General features: G+C 40.4%; 1 protein-coding gene across 1 annotated transcript; it reads right to left on the reverse strand.

Annotated features, from left to right (window-relative positions):
* Positions 1 to 927: 927 nt before the first annotated feature.
* CEP57L1 (centrosomal protein 57 like 1) lies at positions 928 to 24872 on the reverse strand. Its single transcript, XM_065679133.1, has 12 exons — positions 24780 to 24872; positions 14200 to 14307; positions 12052 to 12196; positions 10356 to 10535; positions 9651 to 9772; positions 9119 to 9235; positions 8749 to 8826; positions 6905 to 7003; positions 6088 to 6165; positions 5747 to 5982; positions 3415 to 3559; positions 928 to 1410 (listed from the first exon to the last, which is right to left on the reverse strand). The coding sequence occupies exons 3-12, from the start codon at positions 12191 to 12193 to the stop codon at positions 1192 to 1194; spliced, it is 1416 nt and encodes a 471-aa protein (XP_065535205.1). The 5' UTR covers positions 12194 to 12196; positions 14200 to 14307; positions 24780 to 24872; the 3' UTR covers positions 928 to 1191.
* Positions 24873 to 24963: the final 91 nt, after the last annotated feature.

The raw sequence follows: 24963 nt of genomic DNA on the forward strand, positions 1-24963 counted from the left end.
CATATAAACTCCACCCCTCACCCCTAAATGCTCACAAAATCAACTCCTGTCAAAGACTGTAACAGTCTATTCTAAATTTGAATTAATTTTCTGATTTTATTCCTTTTTTAATCCTTTGTCTTGAAAGGTGGCAGAGCAAAATTTACTAATCCAAAGGCCCAGTTGTCCATTAGGACCATAAATCATTACTAGCCTTCATTCAAAACTTTGGTAACAGAGCATGACTCCAATTTTTATTCTTATCACCACATTCTCTCTTTCTTGCAGCAGAACCTCACTGGTGTATCCCCAAGAAGCTATTTTTTTCTCACATACACAAACACCCAGGAAAATCAGTGTCAGTCAGTAGCCTCAAGACAAAAACTTACTGCAATTAAATAACCAGTGTTGATTTGAAGTCACTGTTATGCCTTTTAGCATATGTACATAGAGGGGGATGGAAACGAGCAGACTCATCATTAGCATAAAAATCCATCTGGCATTTGTATTGAGCATACAGATTCCACATGTACTGCTAGAAGTTCAAGGTCTCCTTTGAGACAGCTCAATTATTTTATATTGTGATAGAAACAGTTTCCGAAGACAAGCACCCAAGCTTTTGGTAGTGGCCCCTTCCACGCAATTATCAAGAACACTGTCATGTTTTTATGGTTTCACCAAGTCATGGAATGCCAGTCCCTACCTGTCCCTAAACTGTCAATAACACTTATAGAGTAATAACATTAATTATAATGAAAATATATACAAATAAGAGTCAATACCTCTTCTTCTGCCTCAGTTGCAATGATCTGAATCTTCAGTTTTTAGGGAAAAGGAAAACTACTGTTTTTATCTGAACAAAATCAGTAGCCCAAGTCATTCTCAAAACGTAAGCTCTGAGTGTCTCCTTGGCAGCACAGGGAATGAGACACCAAAGAAGGCATACTATTCTAAGTGTAATAAAAGTATAACATTTTATTATACAAGTTGACAAGTATGCATTTCATTAATCCATTAAAACACTTTATTACAAGTCAGTGTAGTTGAGTTATAGCTACTCTGCATGAAAGTTAATTCTGAGGTGAACAAACTGGCCTGTTAATGAGTAGGCAGTTTGGAATGTGTATCTATGTCTATGCTATATCTATTTTATTTTTTAAAGGTGTTTTGTGAAATTAAAAACTTAAAACACAGTAAACTTCAGAACTATTATTACCACATGATACCATCTTTTTTCAATGTTGACTGAAGTTTCTGTACATCTTTTAGCAGCTGAAGAGAGCTCCTGCTTTTCTGCCCAGGACAAGATGTACACATACTTTTCCTTACAGTGACTGCAATCTCTTTTCCTTCCTTTTGGTCATCACACTTCATTTTGACCTGAGCTGCCCCTTGCTTCCATTTCTGAGTTTTTCTCTTTAATTTCTGCACCTAGGAAAAAGATTACTGATCAGAATATTATATACTCAGAAGACCTACAGCTGTAGAATTTACTGAACTTCTCAACTCCAAACTAAAGATGTCTAAGGAACATTTAACAAAAATAATGAAAATTGAAACCTACTAATCTTGCACACAGTTGTCTCACTGTAACAGAAAGCACTACAGAAAACTGACCTCACACACACTTAATAGGTTGTTGAACTCCCTAAGGTAAAAATGCTTGCTTGAGAGAGATGGAACTTCATCGGTCAACAATTTATGTTTACAATGGTCTTTTTCCATTTCAGATTGTACAACCCTAAGCAACCTCTTCCCCAACCAACCTATACAATGTACACTGTTTATTACTGTTTACTGTATCTAAGCAGCCTACTTCAAAGCCTCATAACAAAACTGGAAAACAAAATAGAGTTGACTGATGAAGAACATTTTTTTAATGACAAATAATAAGTCTTGACTTGCACTTGGCATAAAAAGGTCACTCCCAAAGATAAAATTAGGCTGGAAACATTCCACATGCCAATTTATGCTTTAAGTCAATTTCTAAAAATAATTAACTTGTATTGCATTCTAGAACATATTATTAACTTTGAAACACAGAGATGACTATGGCGGTTTTAGTGTGACAGGTTCTAAAAGCAGAAATATGAATCGATAACCAGGGCATGATGAACAATAATCCGACAAAGATGAAGAATGTGCTATGGTCTGACAAGGGCACAGGTAACTTCCCAGCAGATCTGCAGGCTGATAATAGGCAAGGATGACAACAAGGCTGCACTACATTTTATGTGCTATTCCTCTTCTCATCATCTGAAAAGGAAGGCAGACTGTAGCCATAAAGATATACAAAAGGAATAAACACAGGTGCAGTTGTTTGTCCATTGTCTAAGGTTCCCGAAGGATGAAGTCAGAAAGATTCTGAGGCAAGGGATAACACAGTAATTGTTGGCTCCTCAAGAATACCAGAGATTTTTCAAAAAAACAGTTGACATTGCCAAGACAGGTAGTGAAGATGCAAGTCAGTGTCCTTTGTCCATAACGCTAACAGGCAATTCTGACAATTCTACTTTAACATGTCTGTGCTTGCAGTTATGTGGACAGTAAAAGATTTAAGTAACATCTATCACAGAATGAATGTGAATAAAACTGGTCAGATTTAAATTAACTTTCGCCTCTCCCTTTTGTAAGGTCTCATTCTGAGTTTTGTTTTCTGTATAAGCAAAGTTCTTAGGTGAGTCTGTTTATCTGGAAACATAAGACGGAAGATAAGCAAACTGTCAGACAGAACTAGCGATTGCATTTTTATCATATGTTCCACACCAAACTGTTACAAAAGGGTTTGAGCTGTTCATCTACAGAAGTGTGACTTTGTATGGGCATGTATGAAAAGCTCTATGGCTTTATGTCTCTATGGCTCTAAAACACATACTGATAGAATGCATACAGGTTAGGAGTTAAACAAAACTGAAAGACTTGTCTGGCTATGATTTTGGAGAAGATGTGATCAACAGACTATTTGGTTAATAAAAAGCTTCAATATTTCAGTAATATAAAAGACATTTAATACAGTTTGTATGGGACCTATAGCTTCTATTTTCTCGTTCCCCAAAGTGACAAGAGACAAAGGAATGAAATCTCAATGTTTTGTCTTAATGTAGTGAGCAGAACTGACAGACTGAGCAACCTAGCTCTGTTTTGCAGAACTGCCACAGGGCAGAAAGCTTTCCCTCTGGCATACATTCCTAGCTGCCAGCTGTAAGCATTTTTTCTTTATCAAAAGAAGGAATTGGAGGTACAAGAACACAGAGCTAGCTGCCTAATTACAAACACATGAACTGAACACCCTGGCTTAAGCATTTCAGTGACACTCTGTCGTGGTTTAAACTGCTAAACCCAGGACACACTCTAGTTAATGACAACAGGACGCAGGATTGTAGCACTACTGTATTACTAGTGTATCACTACACAGAGTTTACATTTTATTCTTACAGTAGCCTCATGCTTTTTCAGCTTGGATATTTGTTTTCCTTTAATCTCCATTTGCTTTACAAGGCAATCCAGCTCCTGTTCTAGGTGTTCACGAACTGTGGAGTCTTGAGTCTCCTGTATCTGCTTCAGAAGTTCTTGATGCTCACTATTAAAGACAAGAATAGCACACAAAGTATTCATGATATTGTCTCTGAGACTTTTTCCAATATTTTCAGTGTATTCCAGGAGTTGCTATCCATTTTCTCCAAAGTACATCAATTTAGCACGATTTACCCTCTCATACAATACACATTAATGTGGAATGTATTCACACCAGAAAAGGAGAAGCTTTTCCACTAATTTGCTTATTCCACATTTGTAGCTGATGTTCATCTAATTCCTCCCTCTTGCCAAGCCAAAACAGCTACATATGAAACAGTGTGCAAAATGAGAATTTGGAAAGTGAACAACAGCTATACAGTATGGTATTTTCACTTCCTGTCCCATTTAGTCCAGCCTTTGAAAGCTTAGTTTAATACAGAAAAGTATTGTTTAAACTAGTACATTTAAATTATAGTTTTTCCTGATGGATTATTCAAATTAAAATACTCTTCTCAAAAAGATTTGCAGTGAAGTGTGCTGGTTAATTAATTTAATCAGCTTAATTAACCAGCTTAATTAAAAGAAATTGTGTATACACAATTATATCTGTGATACCTAGATATTTGAACTAGTAAAAACCAGAGATACTCCCTTAGATAATCTTTTTACAAAGGTCACAGCTTCTCTTCTGCTTTCTTGGTAAGTGCTGTTCCTTGACAGGTTAATCGAAGCAACTGGTTGTTGCTATAAAAAACCATAATGCCTGTCCTTGAGTTACCATGAGTAAGCTGAACACTGCTTTTTGAAGAAGAGACTGGTTGCCACATCAAGGATTTCAAATCAGTGTGGACACCCTAACTGGTTTAACCAACACATCCTCCTCTGTTCAAACCACAGCTCATAATGTTGACATGTCTTCTATGACCAGCTATATAGCTTTGGCCTACAAGCCTGCGTTAACGGGAAGATGCCTAAGAAAATGCCTCAGAAGATGCTGTTGTAATCCACATTTACTTGTATGGCTAGAAAAATACATACACTCCTGTCTAATGAGTAAGCTTCTTCCACACCCTGCCCATTTTCTGGCAGGAGAGTGTTCCTCTTCCATAACCCCCTTACAGGACTGGCAAGTTCTTCTGCTATCAAGAAGGAAAGAGTATGAATGCCAGACTGTCTCATCAACAAAAACCCATCAGGTACCCACATACCAGAAACAGTGAGTACAAAGGAGTAGCCTACATGTTGTGTAACAGGCCTCATCCTGCCATAGCTGAACTAACCTATTCTACCACCCAGATTGACTGCATGCTGCAGGCCTACTCAACGTTAACATCACCTTTGCAACCTTCTCCAGGAAAACATCCTTGGTCTACTCCGTAAGTCTCAGAATATGTTCGAAATTTCTGAAAAGCACAAGCTTGAAAGACTTTTCATTTGCTGCAGCTGTTACATCAGTAGTGGCTTGGTTAAGTACAGGATGTGGGAGCAGAAAAACCCCGCTGAAGAGCGTGTTGCTTGCTCACAGGATCATTTAAACACCAGGAGACAAAGAATTTTTTGAATGAGAAAAATCCTACCAGTCAGGGCTGCTCAGGCCACTCTGTCAACAAGTAGTCTTACACTTAAAACAGGCCAGGTTCAACTATAGCACACTGTCCTGGGTTCAGCAGTAGCAGACATTTTTCTCCTTCTTAGTAGCTGGTGCAGTGTTGTGGTTTTGACTTTTAGCCTGGGAACAGCGCTGATAACACTGATGCTTTTAGTTGTTGCTAAGTCATGTTTACTCTGACCAAGGACTTTCTGAGTCTCATGCTCTGCCAGGGAGGAGGCAAAGCCGGGAGGAAGCAGAGACAGGACACCTGACCCAAGCTAGCCAAAGGGGTACTCCATACCACAGCACGTCATTCCCAGGATGTAGAACTGGGGGCAGCTACCTAGAAGGGCTAGATCACTGCCGGGGTCGGCTGGGTATTGGTTGGCAGGTGGTGAGCGGTTGTATTCTCTTCCCTTGTTATTTCCCTTACCGTGGTAGCAGCAGTGATTTATGTTACACCTTAGTTACAGGACTGTTCCTATCTCAACCTGTGGGAGTTACATTCCCTCCGGGAGCGGGAGTGGGGTAAGGGGGGGAGTGAGAGAGGGACTGCGTGGTCTGATTTACGGCTGGGCTTAAACCATGACACACACCTGTAGCTTCACAGGGCTACCACTGAAGTCACTTTTACTCATAACATTAGGGATGAGTACTCACACGCTCATTTGGCCCAGCTCATCTTGCATGGCCAACAGAAGGTCAGAAAGGCTTCTGGTGGCAATAGGTGATGCGGAACAAGAGGATACAGATACAGATCCTGAAAGGGCTGTGTGTCCTGAAATCCCAGATGTAGCTCCTCTTTGACTTTGTGATGAGATACATGGATTGCGATGCTTCATAATGTGCAACACACTTTGAACATTTGCACTAACAGAATGGCTGGAGCTGACAGACTTAAAGCAGAATTATTAAGTGGTTTGCATAAGTGATTAACAATTACAGTAAAGAGACTTATTCAAACTGTAGGTGCTAATTTAGCAAGATTTGGTTTCACTCACCTTCCCAGCCACAAAAGGTAGTTCACCAGCCCTTACATGTAGTTGTGAAAGGTGCATTTTCTTCACTGTAGGATTTCTCTGCCATAACATAGACAGAAAAAGTAACACAAGAAATTCCAAACTGGTGACCAAACAGCTTGAACTTTTTTTCTTTCTTTCTTTCCCCTAATAAGTAAAATTCAAATAAACAAGCAGTGAAATGTATCACCTTTGTTTCCCTCTGGTTTAAAAAACAATTTCCCACCTGTCAGTGGAAAGAGTAATACTTTTCAACAGCCAAGACAAGAAAACTTTACTCCAGATGCATTTAGCAGATATTTTGACAATTAGGTTGACCTAAAAGAAATTGAACATTGCTTACTTAATTTTGCAAAACCACAGTTGCACAATTTTGACTGACCTGTAACGTGTTACAAAATAAATGTGCTTGATTTCAGCAATCCCCTCAAAACACACCATCTTAAGATGCCTAGTTAAAATTGCTTTGGAAATTAATCTTGCCAGATAAACTGAAAGGTAGCTAAGACAGGACATGGGCGGTGGCAGTTGAGAGTGTAACAGAGGTTACTGTCATGCTGGTAAGGCAAAGTTTTCTAGCGAGGTGCTACCTACCAGCCCTAGGACTGTCTTAATCATCAAAGGGGGAAAAAAAAAACCCAAAACAAAGAGGTATTCAGCACTGTTTTCCTTTGCAAATGGAGTAAAGTGCAGAAAACACACCAAGTGCCTCTTACATCAGCATTTTTCACAAATTCCAGTCTCTGTATGAGTCAGATGCTATCAGCAACAGTATGGTAAATAAAAACTTTCGTGTCACCTTCTTAGTTTTTTTCTTCTTCATGTTTTCCTTTTTAGGTTCATTTTGAGATGTCACTGAAGACAACAAAATTCTGTTTATCTTAAATCCTGTTTGGAACTGTGGGAATAAACAACAAAGAAAAAATGAAGTATGAAACCACATGGTTTAATTAATTTCCTCTTTCATGGATGAGAAACAATTAAGGTTCTCATGGATGAGATGATAAGAAACAGTTAAGGGCACTATTAACTGCCCTGCTAAGAAGACACAAAATACACTTAAAAACTGAACAGATTACTAGGATGGCAGGGTATCAGGCAGATCTTCTGCTCTATCTTAGAAGTCCTCAATTTTAAATTCAGCTGCAGCAGCCGTATTTTTCCACTGTGACAACCAGCAACTGAGATAAGCCAATCCTGCCACACACTGGGGATCTGATCATAAAATCCAAATAATATGAACATTTGGATCCTACGATCTGGGGGCAGAAAGAACTGAGCGCATCTGTCTGACACTGATGTCAAACCTGCTGGACAATCCTCAGATTGCTCTCTAGTTTAGCTGACATAAAGTCCCATGATAAACATGGTAACAGCTATTCTCAGTCATACATAGGACTAGGACTTTGTTTTGGCACGTATAACAGTTCCAGCTAAACAATGCTAGAGGACCATCACAAAATACAGAATGAGGTAATTCTGGCTTTTCTGTCATCAAAAGGAAGTGAACCACCCCACACACTATGTTTCCTAACCCAGATCCAACAGACCGAAATCCATCCTACAGTGAACTAAGGTGGTACTAATACTAAATACTAAACTAGGACTTGGTTTGTCCTCTCTTGAGCAAATGTTTATACTACTGTCCAAGTCAGACTATCTGATCTGTGAAAGTCATTCTTACTATATTTCTCAGAAAATAAAATCTCCATGCTAGGCCTTCTGCTCTGCATCAGCAAACAGCTGAAGCAAGAAGCCTAAAACCTGCAAGTTTTCAACTGTGTCATTCTTCTGAATTCCGGAGGTGGTCAAATACCTGGGCTACAATCTGCAATTTATTTCAAGCTTCCTGGACTGATGAAAGCCCATCGTCCTTGGATGAGGTAGAAAAACTGCCAGCAGTGATGAATTAATTTAACCTGTCAGCTCTGCTTATGGCTGTGTTCTTCCAGTATAATTCTTCCCCTCTAGCTCCGAGAATGCCACCACAACTGCCCTCTTTTTAAAATGGCTGGTCCTTCTCAGTGAAGTGAGTTTTGGAATACTACTACTTTGCCCCTTTAACAAAAGATTTCTTTGATTTTGCCTTTTTTGGCAAATATTCCTCTCTTGGATAGTGGTCCAACAAACTGGTTACAGCCTCACAGAATAATGAATTATTCAAGCTCTCACTTAATGAACAATGTAATAGAATCATTGATTAAAGACTTTTCCATGTACAGTCCAATATATTATATTTCAGCAGATCTGAGCAAAAAGAGGAAAACAAACAGAATAACCAACCTTGCTTGGGTTATAAGGTTTCTTATATGACCACTTTCTAGTTACTGTAAGTTTAGGTTTCCCAATTTAGTTGCAGATTCTCTAGAAATTAATTTTCTACCCAGATCACTTACAGCAGCTTTTAGGCTGATGAACTGTATTACTAATACAAAACCAAGTATAATCCTCCTTGACTGGGATATGCAATTCACCTAGCAAGCTTTATACTATGTAGTTTATAAGTAGTTTAGGTAGTATTCCAGGAGTTCTGCTTGGGTAATAAACATGTGCAGTTTAATGTAATTAAAAAGGGTATTTTAGGCAGACAATAGAATTCTTCAGTCATAAAAAATAAGATAAAATAAAACCTTTTCAGTCTACCTGAGCAGTTTGGTCTTGTACTAGTTTACGCCGATGCTCTTCTTTACAAAGCCTTTCTTCTAAGCATTTGATCTTGTCCTGCATTTGAAGGCAAGAATGATTACTCACACTTCTGTTTGCCATGCTGAATCAGAAGTCTGAAGTAGGTTGCAGTTGTAACCTGGGATAAAATAGGACTGTAGGAATTTTTAAAGCCCAGACTGAAAAAATACTCATGCAAATGAAGCCAGCATGGCATTCAGTCAGGTATGCTTTTATGACCTTTAGCTTTAACAGAGGAAACTCTTGCAAAACTTAGTTCTATTAAAAGTCTGACATACAAATTATATCAAATGAATGACTTTCAGACTGTCATTCCATGCATGCTTACTTCTGCAATTCTCTGAGTAGCAGTAAGTTTAAGGCACTCTTTTTCTAGCATTTCAAGCTTTTCAAGTTTTGCATGCAGTTTCAACCAGTTCTGATCTTCTTCTTTCTGAAGCTGGGCCTAGAAAAAAGTAAGCAATAATGGAGTTGGCAGCTGACTCAAATTGTTTCAGGCAGCATAACCCCAAACACACTACCCTAAGGTGTTTAACTAGTTTAAATTTCATATTTCTTAAATTGCTAAGTGATGAAAAACACCAGGCAGACAAAGAAGACTCAAGTTTCCAGCAGCCTTTTTGTCTACCAAATGTGCAAGCATTAGCATGGTTTTGCTCATTAGGAGTTCCACCTAGGGAGTCTTTTCATACAATTCATTGAATGGTTGTCATCAACCAGTCAGACAGTAAATTGCTTGTGTTTGGTAGCATGCTGATCAGAGCTGAGGAAAAATTATGTCTATGAAGAAGTTCAGATCTTACACATTTCTACACTTTTTAACTATATTACTACTTTGTTAGCATGTTAAAGGGCTTCACCTGTTGTTCTAAAACCATTTTGTTTTCCAGTTCTGCACTGGAGACCATTTTCTTCATGTAATCCAGCTGTTTCTCCAGCAGAGAGCAGCGGGATTGTGCTGCATTTAACTGCACACTTACATCTAAGGAGAGAAACAAAAGACATTCAGTACAGCAATGGGAGTTACACAGTTAGCCAGTCTGTCATCTCATTGAGAAATTCTGTGTCTTCAAAATATGCAAGAAAAGTTTTGTTAGTCTGAACAAGTCGTGTGTTTAAGATACATTTTATATATAAAACATGAGAATCAAAAAGTTTTTCCAGAGCTAGTTCCTAATTTGGATTCCAAAGGTGTGAGCACTGCAGTTACTTTGATTTATATCAGCAGGTATCTAACCAGAATCTGGTTTCTTCCCTTCTCCTCACTTTTCTCAAGTTAGCAGTGTAATACACATAAGCAGCTGCCTGCTTATTGTAGGAGTTAAATATGCCACCTGAAATCTACTCATGGTTTAAAATAGCTTTATGGGTTATGCAATACTTGGTTAATATATGCAAAAAAATATTTCAACTTTATTGAGATATCAAGTTCCTGCTCCTCCCCAATTCTGAATCAAAAAAAGAAAGGGGGAGTGCATTAGTTAGAAGTCTGTTAAAACAAACACTCCCTGGATTACGCAGTCTTGGAGTTGCTGTAGTTACACCTTATCACTCAAGAGAAATACCTTTGCTCTGTTGCATTAGTTCTTCATGTACTGTGTCCTTTTTGTAGGATTCATGCTCTACTGCCTTCTTATACTGAGCAGCTGCTATGGAGAGGCTCCACAGATTATCTTCAGCTTTTGACTTCTCCAACTGTAGACGGTGCATCTTTTCCTGAAGAGTCTTCATGGCTGCCATTACAGCTAGCAAACAGTGCTTCATTTTATGACTGATTTTCCCAGGATCACTCATAAAATGAATTATATTCCCAAGCAATACACTAACACATACAGAACTTTTCTGGGAGAAAATGGGTATGTTTACTGCATAACTGATGTGTAAAGCACAGGTCCTATAAGCAAAACTGTTTTCACTCCAAATGACAGCAAGCACAAAAAAAACTGCGGCAAATTGAGTGTAACACCCTGGGACTTCTGTTTACACAGGCACAGAGAACAACAGGTACCCAAGTCAGGTCACAAGTTTTGGTGTAATGCAACTGGTGGGTCACGGGGGAAATCAGATACAAAGGGGCATGTCAGTAGATGATGCATTTAAAAAGCTTATTGCTTCAAAAGCTAATGATTCAATGTCTAGTTTCTTGTATTTGATGACCCTTTAAACCAATTTCAGCTACAGAAAAAGTCTACTAGCTCTCCAAAAGGTACACACACCATTGTAAGTTTAAGACATACACTGTAACAACTCAAGCTTCTTTTCTGACATATAATTCTTAATAGTTTCCCAGTACCAATTTTCTCAGTAAAGGAATACCCAGCAAATATTGCTAGCTCCATAACAACTCTCATCAGCTTATCATAGCTCCATTATAATTAATAAAAAAAAAAAAAAAAGCAGAAACCAGAGAGCAGAAAGATCTTTTTCCATCTTTCTATTGGTATGCCAAACTTTTCCTTACTTGAGCACTTAGCAGCATAGCATTAAACTGACCGTTTTAATCCAAAAAGCCCAAGCTCTGTATGACAAAAGATTACTACATAAGTCACATATTCTTCAAGTGAAGAACAATGAACACATGCACACACATAGGCTGTGCAATACTGTAAAGTTCTCCATGATAGCAAACCCAAGCATGGTATCCTTGCGATTCATGGAGCTCTCCGGATATGCTAAACCACCAAGCATTTTCTGGTAAGCTCCAGAGACTAATCACCTATTAAGGCATGTGACAACCATAATAGACCTGTATTTCGTACAGACTACATGCTGCTAACTTTCCTGGGAGTCTGTGTCATTCAAAAGTTCTCCCAAGGAGTCATTCCACACAAATAACCTTAGAAGTGATTTTAAGCTAGAGGGAGTCTAATAGCACTACACAAAGCCAATTTCAAGTCAGTGTACTACCACACAAATTATCTTCTTTTTTTTTTTTTTTTTTTGCTGTATTTGAAGTCTTTAACTGCTTCGGTTGAGTTTGAAGCATTTTCCTTTGCTTTTAGAGGAAGTCTGACAACTCTAAGTTAAACAATTTTCAAAGCCAAAGTTTATGAGGATGTTAGAAGACTTGCAGTAGTTTCCATTCCAGACATATGACTTCAGGGAGACTACTCCGGCAGGACACATATACATCCTGTCTCAATGTCAGTCTGATAATTGCAGTAAGTCATTGAAATTAGTAAAACAGAACGGGGAGTTTTCTCAAGAGATTTCACATGGAACAATTAAAAAGAACACTTTAAGGACATATTTTGGCTTTACCTTGCTTATTGGAGATAGAAGGCCTGTCACCACCAACAGCTGCCAACTTTTTTGATTCTATACAAGCAAAGCCAGCAGGAAGCATCCTATCTGGTGGCTGAAGAATGCTTCCTATGAAACTGTTCTTTGATTCGGAATCCATAGCCTGTAAAACAGAGCTATTTAAGGCTATTAGGTCTTTAACAGACTATGTTGCAGTTTTCAAAGTATGTCACTGTGCTGTCCCTGGCCCTGTTCATATCAAACCAGATCATGTGCAACAAAATAATACTTGAAAAAAAAACAAACCCAAAAAAACAACATAGATGCTCAGATGAATCCTGCATTTTAATGCAATTCCAAAATGATGCCTTTCGTAACATTAAACATACCTCTCCTCAACCACCCAAAATTTTCCAAGATGTTTCTTGGTGCTTTCTAATAATTTCTACTGATTTTTGTCCTTTTAAAAGCCAAGGATTAACATTTTATATTATCTATTTTATAAACTTCAGTATCTCCCATTCAGTAGTCCCTGCAGAGCAAGCATTCCAAGTTTTACAGCCTGTTTTCTTTTGCAGCCTTCTTACTGCTCTACTGCCTATCTTTTTACATATAATACATAATATAGTTCTCCACATTTAGTGTTGAGATAACAAAAGGATATTTAACATGCAATGTCGCCAACATTCTCCCTGTTATTAAGTGTATGTATTAAGTCCTAATTTTCCATTCTCCTTTCACAATCTTTATTTTATCAGAATCACATTTGAAGATAGTTTACACCCTGTCACATAGTGATTTATTTGACACTCAAGACATGGACAGTGAAATTGCAGAAAGTGCTTTAGTTTAATACAACCTCTAGGAAGGTAAAGCAAGTTTTAAATCACACAGCAGGTACCTAGTAAAGTAGGACCAAGCATTTCACTTGATACAGTGTAAGAAATTAAGAGTTATACACAGCTTCAGCTTACAGAAAACCAGCTTATTTGAAGGTTCAATGATATAACTATCGTATCCCTTGAGTTTAAAATTCTAGGCATGCAACTGGAACAGGTTTCCCATGTGGGCAAAGCTATTTACAGACACTAGTTCTCGAGAAAGTCACTCAAAAGGAGGTATCTAGTAACAGGAGGAAGAAACCCACACCAAGACTGGAACCTGCTGATGAAGCACACCCCAGGAAAAGCCATTCATATTGGGTGGGCAGGGAAAAAAGTTTCTGATAACGGAAAAAAGTTTCCAGGAACAGCTCTCCCAGCACAGTTTCAGAGGCTGTGTAAGAGAGAACAAGTATCACCTGTCCACGCCACCATCCACACAACCAAAGCTACACAGAAATCCTTCCTTCCTCCCTCCTCCAAGCTGTCATCACAGAGATGTTGACATGGGCATCTCTTCGCCAGGGTTTTCTTTACTTAGGGACTAACACTCCCAGAGCAAATCCCACAGCTCAGGATGGCCCCCCCTGGCACCAGCACGTCCCACCCAGACCCACAAAAGGGGAGCTGCCCAGGCTATCCTTGCACAACAGACCTTCTCCCTATGGGGCCCTGCTGTCTTCCTGCCCGAGCCCAGGCTGCTTGTCTGCAACTGCAGGCAGCCAGGCATGCCACCATCACTGGCAAGGGGTCCCATCTGGTGACCCTGCCACATCTGTGGCCACACAGGCTGCTCACAGCCCTGCACAGCTCTGTCCAGGAGGACCGGGAAACACCGCACAGGGACAGCCAACCGGTAACAGCTGGCTAGGCCAGGCAGGTTTACCGGCCATTTCCAACAGCACAGGCGGCAGTGGCGGTGAAGGGCACAAAGCAGGGAGCAGCAGAAATCACAAGATATGGATGGGAAAGTCCTGTGGCCACAGAGGGGGTTACAGGGTCAAGGCAGGAGAGGAGATGGGCCTGGCATGGTATGGTGCACCAACACGGTGTTCCACAAAATAACAAATAGCAAGACTTACCAAATTTCCACTGCTTCTCAACCCCTACATGTTCGTGATGAAAGACAATCAAAAAAGGGTCCGTATAAATACACACATGTGCATGCAATGAGCTTTGCACCGCTTCCATGAACAGAGGAAGGCGACTTTGGAAACTTCTGAGGAAAATGGTGGGTTTTCCTCAGCCTTCAACCTTTTGTCAGTCAGAATAAGTGGAGACTCACCTTTCCTATGCCCTCCAGTGGAACATGGCTCCCTTGCACACCTGCAGCTGCTTTAGTTTCCTTATGACTTTCATATAAACAACTTCTGCCGTTTCCAAGGAGATGAGTCTGTGGACAGTTGTAAGGAGGGCGGTGATTCGAAGCAAGTAATGAATAAGAGAGGGAGGGAATAAAGCACCAGAAGGTTTTAGAGTTTGTGGTCAAGATCAGTAACACAAAGGGGGGGGGGGGGCATGGGGGACACTCTATTCAGGAGAAAGGGAAGCAAACCCCTTTTGTTCTGCAAGTGAAGCCAGAGGAAAGTGAAAGAGGCCAGCTCACCAGCCCTGGTGATAATGATCCAGCTAATATAGTGTAGATTTCAGTATAAACCCCCCCAGCTTTGCCAGCATAGCAGAGGGCAATATGCACCCTGCAGCTGGAGGGGAGCTCCTCAAGCTACTCCTAAGAGCACAGGCTTCGCAAGGGGCATGAAGGAATACAACACCGCATGACCAAGACACCTATGTTTGCAGAACTCTTGCTGTGGACATAGTTACAGACGCCTTGCTCTGCCACAGCTTTCTCAGATGCAGAGGCTGAGGGAATGGTTGCTGTAATGCTTAGGGGCTCTGTCAGTGTTATTACTCTAGTAGATGTGCTCTGGTGGAGATGAGTCCTTTAATATCTTAGCCAGTAAATACAGTTTATAACAACCATCCTGCACAGGACTAAAGCTGACAACACTGCAGTCTGCAAGGAAGGACATGGGCCAGGAAAAGGACCAAGTCACTCTACTTCAGCAAGACATCATCAAACATCCTGGACACTTTCAGACCACTGGGACAAGAAACCTATTAGGAAATAATTAAGTAGCTTGACGTATGTTTGGACGTCAACTGTCCTGCCATCAGCTTTTTCCCTCACAAGTATTTAAGTTTCTATAAAAGCACCACAGACAAGTTTGTTTTCTAAAAAGTGTTTCACAGCCCAAATCCACCGCCAGCTTAACCTACCACTCTTTTATTCCATGCTACTGTGGATGACGGTACACAGCCCTAGAGAGATACTTTAAAGCAGATACTGCTTCCCCAGTAGTGATGTTTGTACTAAGGCTTGCATGAGGCTTAGGGGAATTTAGCACTTGAACAACACTCGCTAAAGCAGCCAAACCACGTTGTTTAGACAAGTCCTTCGTTGAGCAAATTAGTGCACTCACTTGAGCCTGGGGAACAGCCAAGGTAGAACTATGCATATTAAACAGAGCTGGCAAAACACCCCACTTATGGCAGAGGGGGTTGGAGGTAAAGAAGAAGGAAGAAATACTCCTCTCCCACCCCAGTAGCCTGCACTGCTGTGGTGAGTAGGGTGAAGCACTTGCACTGTGCAGGTCGCATCTGGAATCAGCATCGGCCCTTTAGATTTTTTAACCAGAAATGACCCGGTCTGTGCTGGTGGATGCAGTGGTGATGCTCAGATGTCCAGTGTTATTCACAAAGAAACCCACAAAGTACATACATATGCAGCAACAAGCATGGGGCAACTCAATACTGACCATGGGCTTGCCATTAACCATCAACCTGGCCAAGCCACCTTTGTTTGACTCCAAGCCTGACCCAGGAGGCTCCTGGAGTGCAGGGCCACACAGCTGCAACCCTGTGTATGGTGCCAGGCACAGCAAACTGCTCTGTAAAAGCACTTCACTAATGCAATTACACTGCCTACCTCTGACCTTGCTGCAGCTGGTGTGCTCACCCCTGGGATGTGAGCATGAGCAGCGCTGGTCCCTTCAGTGGGACCACTTCTGCCTGTTGGCTCACCATCACATGCAGGCTGGGAGAGAGCTTGCACAAAGGCTGTTAGGAAGCAATTCCACAATCAGATCCATACCTGTATACGTGACTTTAAAGCCCCAGAGGAGAGTAAGCAAGCTGGAGTTTGGTACCTAAAGACAAACAGAATTTCCCATTTCATCATGGTCATGTAAGTACTAATGTGATTTACCTTTACACTGTTTATATTTGTTTTTGCTGAATGCAGCCTGCATTGAGTGCCAGAGTACTGGATCAGGTTGCTGTAAAAATCAATTGACATTGTAGTTACTTCTGTCTAGCACAAGTAAGCATGTCAACAGGAGAGTTATTGAACACCGCTGAAATGCTAAATGTTACAGAAAGGCCAGCTGTGACTTCCTCAACCTCTTCCTCCCCTCCTTTCCATTCCTTCCCTTTATTCCTAGCCACATCATCAAAAGTTTAAAAAAAATTTTCTCTGAGGTTAAAGTTCAAAAACATTTTGCTACGTATATAGTTATGTCCCATATTGTAAAGCAGCATATGGAAAAGGCTTTTTCCACTGCGAACTATTGCAGATTTGGGGAATATTTCTGGCTTAACAGCTTCCCAAAAGATACACACTACAGCAATAATGTGATAATGTAAGGGATGCTTCCACTGAATTCTTGAATGTTTGTTATCTCACAGAGACCCTGGTTCATTCAAAATCGCTGTGAGGGCAACCTTTTAGAACCAAAAAGGTGCTGTCAGAGCTCCTTCAAAAAGGAAAAAGAAAAAACCAGATCAAAGCATTTTTCAGAAAGCAATACAGATACCAATCTTTTGACCTGACCCAGTGGGCATGCACAATTTATAGTGGGTTTCTTCATAACTGAAAACAAAGTTTCACATGAATCAAGGAGTGATTCACTGTTTATCTGACATAAGAGAAATTTTTAAGACTTGCCCCAACACAGGCTATACCAAGAAACTCCCAGAATGCTGGCTGCTGCTTTGTCTATTCAAGCCAAGCCTTGCTGGTGAAAGGTTATGTGAGAGGCCATTTTCATGACACAATCCAAATTGGTCTGGTTTTTACCCTTTCATTTTCCTTTGAGAACCAGGGAAAAAGCTTGGTCAGCTGTACTAGCTGTGCTGCAACTCTCTTTCAAGCCTTACTCCCGCCAGACAAAGAACAGCTTTTCCACTGACAGAAAGAAAGAAATAATGTTCTAGGCAAACTGCCTTGTTGTTTTGGGAACACCCAGTCTGTAGCATCCTGACACAACTGCTTTAATCAGCCTGAAACATACGACCTTGCTCAGAACTTTATCTCAGTAACAGGTACTCCAGTGCCTTCTTTAATCTAAGAGGGTTAGAAATGAAATGGTGACAGCTGCAAAACTAATAGGAAGTGAAGCCTCACTGAATCAGTAAAGCATTTTAATGTGTTTTTAAGTTCTGTCAAGTCCCACTTTAAATAAGTTTAGAAAAAATGAATACAATTTGTTAGAGAAATCAAGGAACTTGGGAGTTTTTTAAAAAATGGAAATAGGCAGATCCATGGGAATTAGTCTGCTGTACAGGCTGTGACATACAAACTGACAGTCTCAGAACTGGATATATAAAGGTTAAATGATTGGTTTCTTTTTTGGTACTACCATAACAAAACCTATTAATTCCTGAATTTCAATTCAAATGCAGAACTTTCATATAATAATTTTTTTTTCAGTCTTGGAAAAAAAGGAAAATACATTATGTGGTGTTTTTTCATGACACTGTATGTACTGTGAAGTATGATAAAACCTGGTATTTCAATGAAGAAAAAAAATTCCTAAGGCTTTTATTTCATTGTGTGAGACCTTATAAGCATCCATACTGATTTTTCTCTAGTTCGTTATTGCTAGAGATAAAAGAGAATTGTGTAAGTCATTCCATTTTCTTTCTAAGTACTTTAGGAACAAGGCGAAGAAATAACTGTGCGGGAAAAAAAACAGATTGTTTTGAAAGACAACATTTCTAGGAATAAAGCAAACTTGGGTCATAATGTCATTAGAGCTTTGCTGTTTTCTTTAATGAGCACAGCAGACCCAATTACTCATTAAATTGGGCTTTCGTTCATAAGTGCATAATAAACTCAGATTCAATATTGTGTGGGGAAATAGAGTGGTTGCAAACTTCTTTAACCTGGATGAGCAAATGATAACTGAACTTAGCATTCAGAGGAGCAAGACCACGAATTCCTATCTAGTAACAATTGCTACATTAGCATGAAAGCTAGTGTTATCAAAATATTTACCTTTATAAGTCTTTAATCAGTCCAAAGTAATTAAATATAATCTTTTTGTAATAAGTATGAAATACAAAACCAAATGCTGTCAATGGCCACTAACATACTTTCTTGCTTCCCTTGTAGTACTGTTCCTCATATCTTCTCCTTTTAATCACCCTCGTGTTACAGTTGCTTTTTGTCCCTCATCGCCTCTCTTTTCATTGCACTTACATCATCCTACAGCTTTGTTGCTTGCTCTTCTCCCTTTGGTATTCTTTTTCTCCCGCTCCCTCTTCCAGCACAAAAAGTTGTCTTTTTCTTTTCTTTTTTTTTTTTTTTTTTTACAAAATAAAAAGATCCAATTATTTTTCCCACATGAGAGTAACTATCAAGTTTTTTCCCTTCATACTTAGAACCCAGTTTCAACAGATGCCGTTTGCTCATAGTACACTGACTGATGTAGAAACTGAACTTGCTCTCCTCAGTACCCTACATGAAGAATGTAAAAAATTACGTTTTCTCCCCACTGTCATTTTCTGCTGATGATGCCATCATGCTCTTACATATGTAGTTTGCTTAGCTTGGTCATTTCTCAAAAAATCTGCTTTTGCTCATTAGATTGGAAGCAGCTATCACAGCTTTCTAGAGAGCAAAGCAGAGCACGTAGTGTCCTGATAGATTGGAAAGCAGGAGGAAATTACTGGCTCTGGTTCTTGACCTTTGATTAAAAAAGAGAAAGACTTTGCTGTTGTGGAAAGGGAAGGTTTTCAAGGGTATATTCAGAATAGAAGACTGTGTATCTATGCACAGGCAGAACAACTAGAGATTAGAGGGGCAAATGCAAAAAGACATATTAGGGTAGGGTGGGGCAAATGTAAGAGTGGGTTAAAATGACAATCGTAGCGAAGAAATAACATGAGGTAGGATACCAACTTATCCACAGTAAACACTTCTACTGCATGATAATTGTCACCTTTTATGTCTCAAATATTTCATGGGATCACTGAAAGATAGTTCTGAACATTGCAACTTGCCCTCTAGGCAAATGAAATAGACAGATTGTGTCCTCACTGTCTCCTTGGAACTTATTTTCAAAGTAAACTTCTGGTTTTACCAATACTTTTTCAGAGAAAGTGTCAGTCTCTTCATCCAACATCCTTTAACTCCTGCTCCACGAAGATGGAGTAGAAGGTAGATTTTTACCCAGATAACAGGAAGAGCATGGCAGGGACAAGCAGAGAAACACAAAGAGGGTAATTATTCACAGGATTTGTCTCTTTTTACCTACTACCACCCCTTTTTTTTCATATATTCATTTCTGTGCTGCTGATAGGTAGGCACCTGGTGGGGAACAAGAAATCCATTCTGCATTTATACAGCAGGCAACCTAAGAACAAGAATGAGAAAAAAAAAAGTACTAACAAGGAAAAGATGTTTCACTCTTGGCAAGAAATGATTCCCAAAGTCACCGCTTCCCAGCAACAGATGAGTCTTTAAAGAGGCAGAAAATCTGAAAGCAGATCTGAGTCAGAGTGAGTCCTCAATCTTATTTTGGAGACCTATTTTGTTGAAGAATAAATAATTTAATTTGTTTACATGACTCTGAATATTCATAGCAACTCCAACACATCTACATTGTGCATCCTGAACAGGCACAATAACCTAAGTATTAATGTCAAATAGTCTGTATATCATATGCTATGTAATGAATACTTAAAAATGGTCTATCACTGCTTCTGCCCTAAACTGTCTGGGAAAACTTACAATGTTCAGAGCCATGCAATAGAATCTCTGTTTCATGTAATCTGTATATTTAAACCTCCATGACTTCAGAGATGCAAAGAAAATCTGCATAAGATGCTATGAACTCCTGCACAATGTTGCAGATATAAAACTAACTTAAATTGATTATAAATTATTTAAGAGACATTCCTCCCCTATTAACTAGATGTACAGTTTCCGACTGCAAGGTAATTTAGTGAATCTCTAGGGACTTGACTTAAATTCTTGCTAGTCTGTGTGACCTTAGTAAATCACCAAGAGATGGGACTAGGACTGATGTTCCAGGATGCCTGAGCCTTCCAGCCTCATTGCTGAATCCTGAGTTTGGTAGTGATAGGCTTACATTCCCTTTATGTAAAAGAAGTGCAGGTATATGGCCAAAACAAGCAGCATGCTCAGAGAGAAGCTAACAAAAGCTGTGTGGGAAACTCTACCAATTTAGATGTGCGTGAAGTCCTATACTAGCACTTGGCACCTTTTTCCTCTTGGGACTCAGAATTTGGAGTCCTCTTCTAGCAGTGAGTGCCAAAATCTGTTCTTCAGAACAATGAATAGAGTCCCCGTATCTTCTCTAGCTTCTCTGGTATATGACTTCATTTCATATGGCTGCTGGTCACAACATTTTTCTTTGTGTTATTACTGGAAATCACCAAGGTTTGTATTAACAGAGAGCCTGCCAAAGGTGTTTAAAAGGCCTACTGGGCTGTCAGCAGATAAAAAATTTCCAATAAGCAATGTTCATTTTCCTTTAAAGTGTAGCTGGAAGAAATAGTGTCTATCTTCCTATGCTGCTACCCTGTGGTTAAAGCAATGGCCAGGAAGTGGGAGTTCCTGGGAAGTATTCATGCTGCATCCCTGACCACCATACTAGACAGGGAGGAAGACGAGCAGGAAGGAAACGGGGAGTCACCACCTTTTCATCTGAAGTTAAGACCCTGTTCAGAAAGGCATGTGAGAGTCTAGGACAAGGAGAAAGCAGCTGAGGCAAAAGAAAGAGTAAAAAAAGGATGTGTCTCTCTCCCCTAGTTTAATTGTTGAAAGTGTCCTGGGTTTTACTTATACACTTTTGTAGTAAATAGTTCATGGATAAAAACCAGCACTGGCTTGGGAATAACTACCAGAAACCAGGAGTAAATGCCTACAGTTCCCTGAGTCTCCTTCCTTCTATCTCACACCAGTGTCATACATTTGCCATCCTTCCTAATAGGGACACAACTTCAACAGTTGAGGTGATGAATGCTCCCCTTCCATTTTGCAGTCCTTCAGAGCACCTGGGACACTCTCCAGGGAGTTAGAAGTTGTTGATGTAAATCCCTTTGAGCTAAAAGCCAATTCTATCATCACTGAGTTACTGCACTGATGATGTGCATTCTACCAAATATGGCTGAGCACTGAAGCCAACTGTGGCTATAACAGAAGAACCTGACTTGTTGAGCTCAGAGACGTTCCTCTCAGCTGGACCTCTTTTGGAACTGCTCTACCTAGTTCCTAGACCACAAATGGGCACAAAGGTGCCAGGATGCCCAGCTTGTTTTCTATCCAGAAACAGACTAACAGAGTTTAGGTGGCTGCTCAGTGTAGTTTTCGGATCTGAATTTTTAGTTTACCCATACTCTTTTCTGGAGTCTAGCCCTTAGTCTTTTTAGGCTACATTTATACTGTTAAATGGTGTATAGTCAGGGATTTGGCAAAGTACAACATGACTTTAAGTGACCTGTAGTTCTGGTACATGATAACTCAGCTCTTCTCAAAGCAACCCACCCTTCAGCATGAAACTACTTTATAGTCTTTCTGCTAGAAAAATTTGCTCTCCTAAAAAGAAGCCAGTGACTAAATTGTCCATCCCTGCTGCATTTGTGACATCTAAGGAGGCAGGGTTCTGGCACAATAGGCCAGAACACATGGCAGATGTACAAACGTGCTGAGAAGTAAACCAAGGCGATGCTTTCTCCCACATCGTATGCTGTAGCTTGCTCAATCACTGAGGTCAGTCTGTGGGATGATACATGAGCCTCGGCTTGACACCAAGCTTGGGCCTGGCTTCAAAGACAGTAGAGAAGTAGCCTCTGGCTTTCTGGTGTCTCTCTGGAAACAGCAGTCACAGAACTTTGCTTCTTCAGAGGGCTGCTCTGAAGAAAAAAATGCACTAAACACTGTGGAGTGCCCACTTGTGGCAACATGCCAAAACACAGATCTAAGAGGGGAGGGTGAAATTTTAGAAGAGATATTTATTGGTATCTACTGGTTGGAATGAAACAAGCCTCAACAAAACTAGGTGTAAATGAAAGCAGCTGAAGGTATCTAATTTAAAAAGCAGTTCCTTCTAAGCTGCACAAGTTTCACTGTGTTATTACTAGCTCTCCAGTAACTGACTAAGTGTATTCTGCAGTAAAGTGCTGTTCTGTGACATACAGAAACTGGAAAACATCTTAAAAAGTAAATATAATTCAGATCTTATATTTTAGAAAAGATACAATTACAACTATTATGTATTGTATTATCAAGAAATAATTCTGCTGTTGCACATGGCTATAGAAGTCCTTATCTAGGTAAAAAAAAAAAAAAAAAAAAAGGGAAGTTGATAAATCATCAAGGAAGGAAATACTGAGGTTTAAAACAGCCACAAATTTGGGTTTTGTCAGCTTATCATTTTAGAAACTCAAATGCGGTAATTCTGGATGAGTTGCCAGATTGTTTCCTTCATAATTCTGCCTTTCTCTTATCCATTTTTAGGGATCAAAACCAAGCATATTAACCTCAGTCAGTGAACACACAAATCAAACAAACACATTCCCCTAACTTCAGGCTCTGATTAATTCCACTGGTAGCCTTTGACCTTGATTTCCACAGTGTCTTGCAGCACATACAGAAGCTTGACCTGGTATTGGAAAACTGCAGAGATTTTGTTTGGAAAAAATAAAGCCACCTCCATCTCCATTACCAAGTACTACATTAAAATCTATAAAACAAAGGGCTGAAATCTGAAGTTTAGGCCTTGGAGCCAGTTTCGCAATCTGTTTCCTGTAGCCAGAGTTCATTTGCAGCCTGTGGAAAAAACAACTTCCAAAAGATAAAAGACTCTGCCGTGACTTTCAATCAATCTTAGCATTCAGTGTGGGAATTTAGCTGTACTAAAGTCTAATACCAATGCTTCAGTTATGATTCTGGTTGACTTTATTTATCTCAGATGTATGCAGAAATGGGAATAATGGGAAATAGGAGATCTATCCAACTTCTGAAGACCAAGATTAACATAGAAATAAAGCAAGCGTACATGACATGCCTATTCACAGGAAAACTGGGAGACCATAACGAGTGACGACAGAACAGGACAGGAAACTGATGTCGTAGCTGATGTAAAAACTTAAAAGGCACTGGCAGAATTATTTTCTTTGAACCCATCAGTTACGATGGGTGGAGGCCTTGAGTGCTTAGAGAAGTCAAGACTCACAATTATTACAGGTAGTGATGATTTCAGTAGATATATTGTTCACAAGGGTGCCAAAGGCCTACAGGAAGCAGCTGCATGAAGCAGTCCAGGCCTGTCCATGCTGCCAAACAAAGGCAGTGCAGACTACTTGTAGAAAGGATTTTATGGAAAAAAGAGATTGGTCTTCCTTGAAAGGTTCAGGTAATGACAGAATGACACTTATTTTTCGAGCTTTAGAGATACAGTGCCAGAAAACAAAAGGAATGTCAGAGGAAGAAACCAGATTCTTTAAAGTTGTTGATGGGTGGTGCTGGTTAGTCTGTCCAGGCGTTGTTCCTTGACTCAGAAACGTGTCTTTTAGTGGTATGTGAGTTGCTGCTTCTCCATCTAACTTCAGTTTTGAGGTTTAAATTTTAGAGAGGGAAGTGTATACATGAGAAGTCTGAAAGAATTCTGCAAGATCCTATGGGCCTGATTCCTGTTTCCAATTTCATAGGATCATATAATTTCCTTGGAAGCATTCTTCTGTGCTTCGGTATACTCAGAATTATGGTTTTATGACTGCTTTAATGTGACAGCTGCAAACAGGTGGTTTTGCCTTTGTTTCCTTCTTCCCTCTGCTAAGAGGTGAATTGGATCAAGGAAGTGATCTGGCTGAAAATTAACCTTATCAAAAAAGCGCCTTTTTTTCCCTGCAGGAAAAGCAAGGGAAACACCAATACCAGCCAGTTTGGTGGTAGATTACTTAATCATAGAATGGCTGAGGTTGGCAGGGATGTCTGAGGGCCATCTGGTCCAACCTCCCTGCTCAAGCCACCTACAGCTGGTCGCCCAGGGCCATGTCTAGGACATAGGCTTCTGAATATTCCCAAGGATGGAGACTCCACAACCTCTCTAGGCAACCGTTCAGGGTTCACACAGGGTTCAGTCATCCTCACAGCAGAAAAACTGCTTTAGTTCAGAGGGAACCTCCTGTGTTTCAGTTTGCGCCCACTGCTTCTGGTCCTGTCAGCGCAAAAGCCTAGCTTCATTCTCTTTGCAACCCCCTTCATGTATTAATATACATGAATGAGAGCTCCACAGTGTGTTTACTTAGGCTACATCAAAGGCTTCTCCTGAAGCCCACACCCGACAAGCCTCTGCAGTGGCTCTAACCACGCGTCTCCTGCATTTTTTGCCAATGCAAATTTCTGAGGCAAGCCCACCACCGGCATTGCTTTACTCCCGGCTGCAGCCAGCCAGGTATCTGCTCTCGATAACCTGTTGCAGTGCAACACACACAAAACGAAACACCAGCACGGGCACAGCCTGCGCAGAAGCGGCGGCGACCGCTCCCTCTTACCCTCCCTCGGCAGCCCCGGGCGCTGACACCGGGAGGCGGTGGCAATTTCGGCTCGGCTCGGGCCCGCTGCGCGCTGCCCGCCGGGACGCGTAGTTCTCCACGTCGGGGGCAGGGCCGCCCTTTAGCCGGACTACACATCCCAACACCCCCTTCAGGAGCTGGTGCTCCCCGCTGCGATTGGGCT

Source organism: Lathamus discolor, chromosome 5 (assembly GCF_037157495.1).
Source record: "Lathamus discolor isolate bLatDis1 chromosome 5, bLatDis1.hap1, whole genome shotgun sequence".
In the NCBI taxonomy this organism is placed as follows: domain Eukaryota; kingdom Metazoa; phylum Chordata; class Aves; order Psittaciformes; family Psittacidae; genus Lathamus; species Lathamus discolor.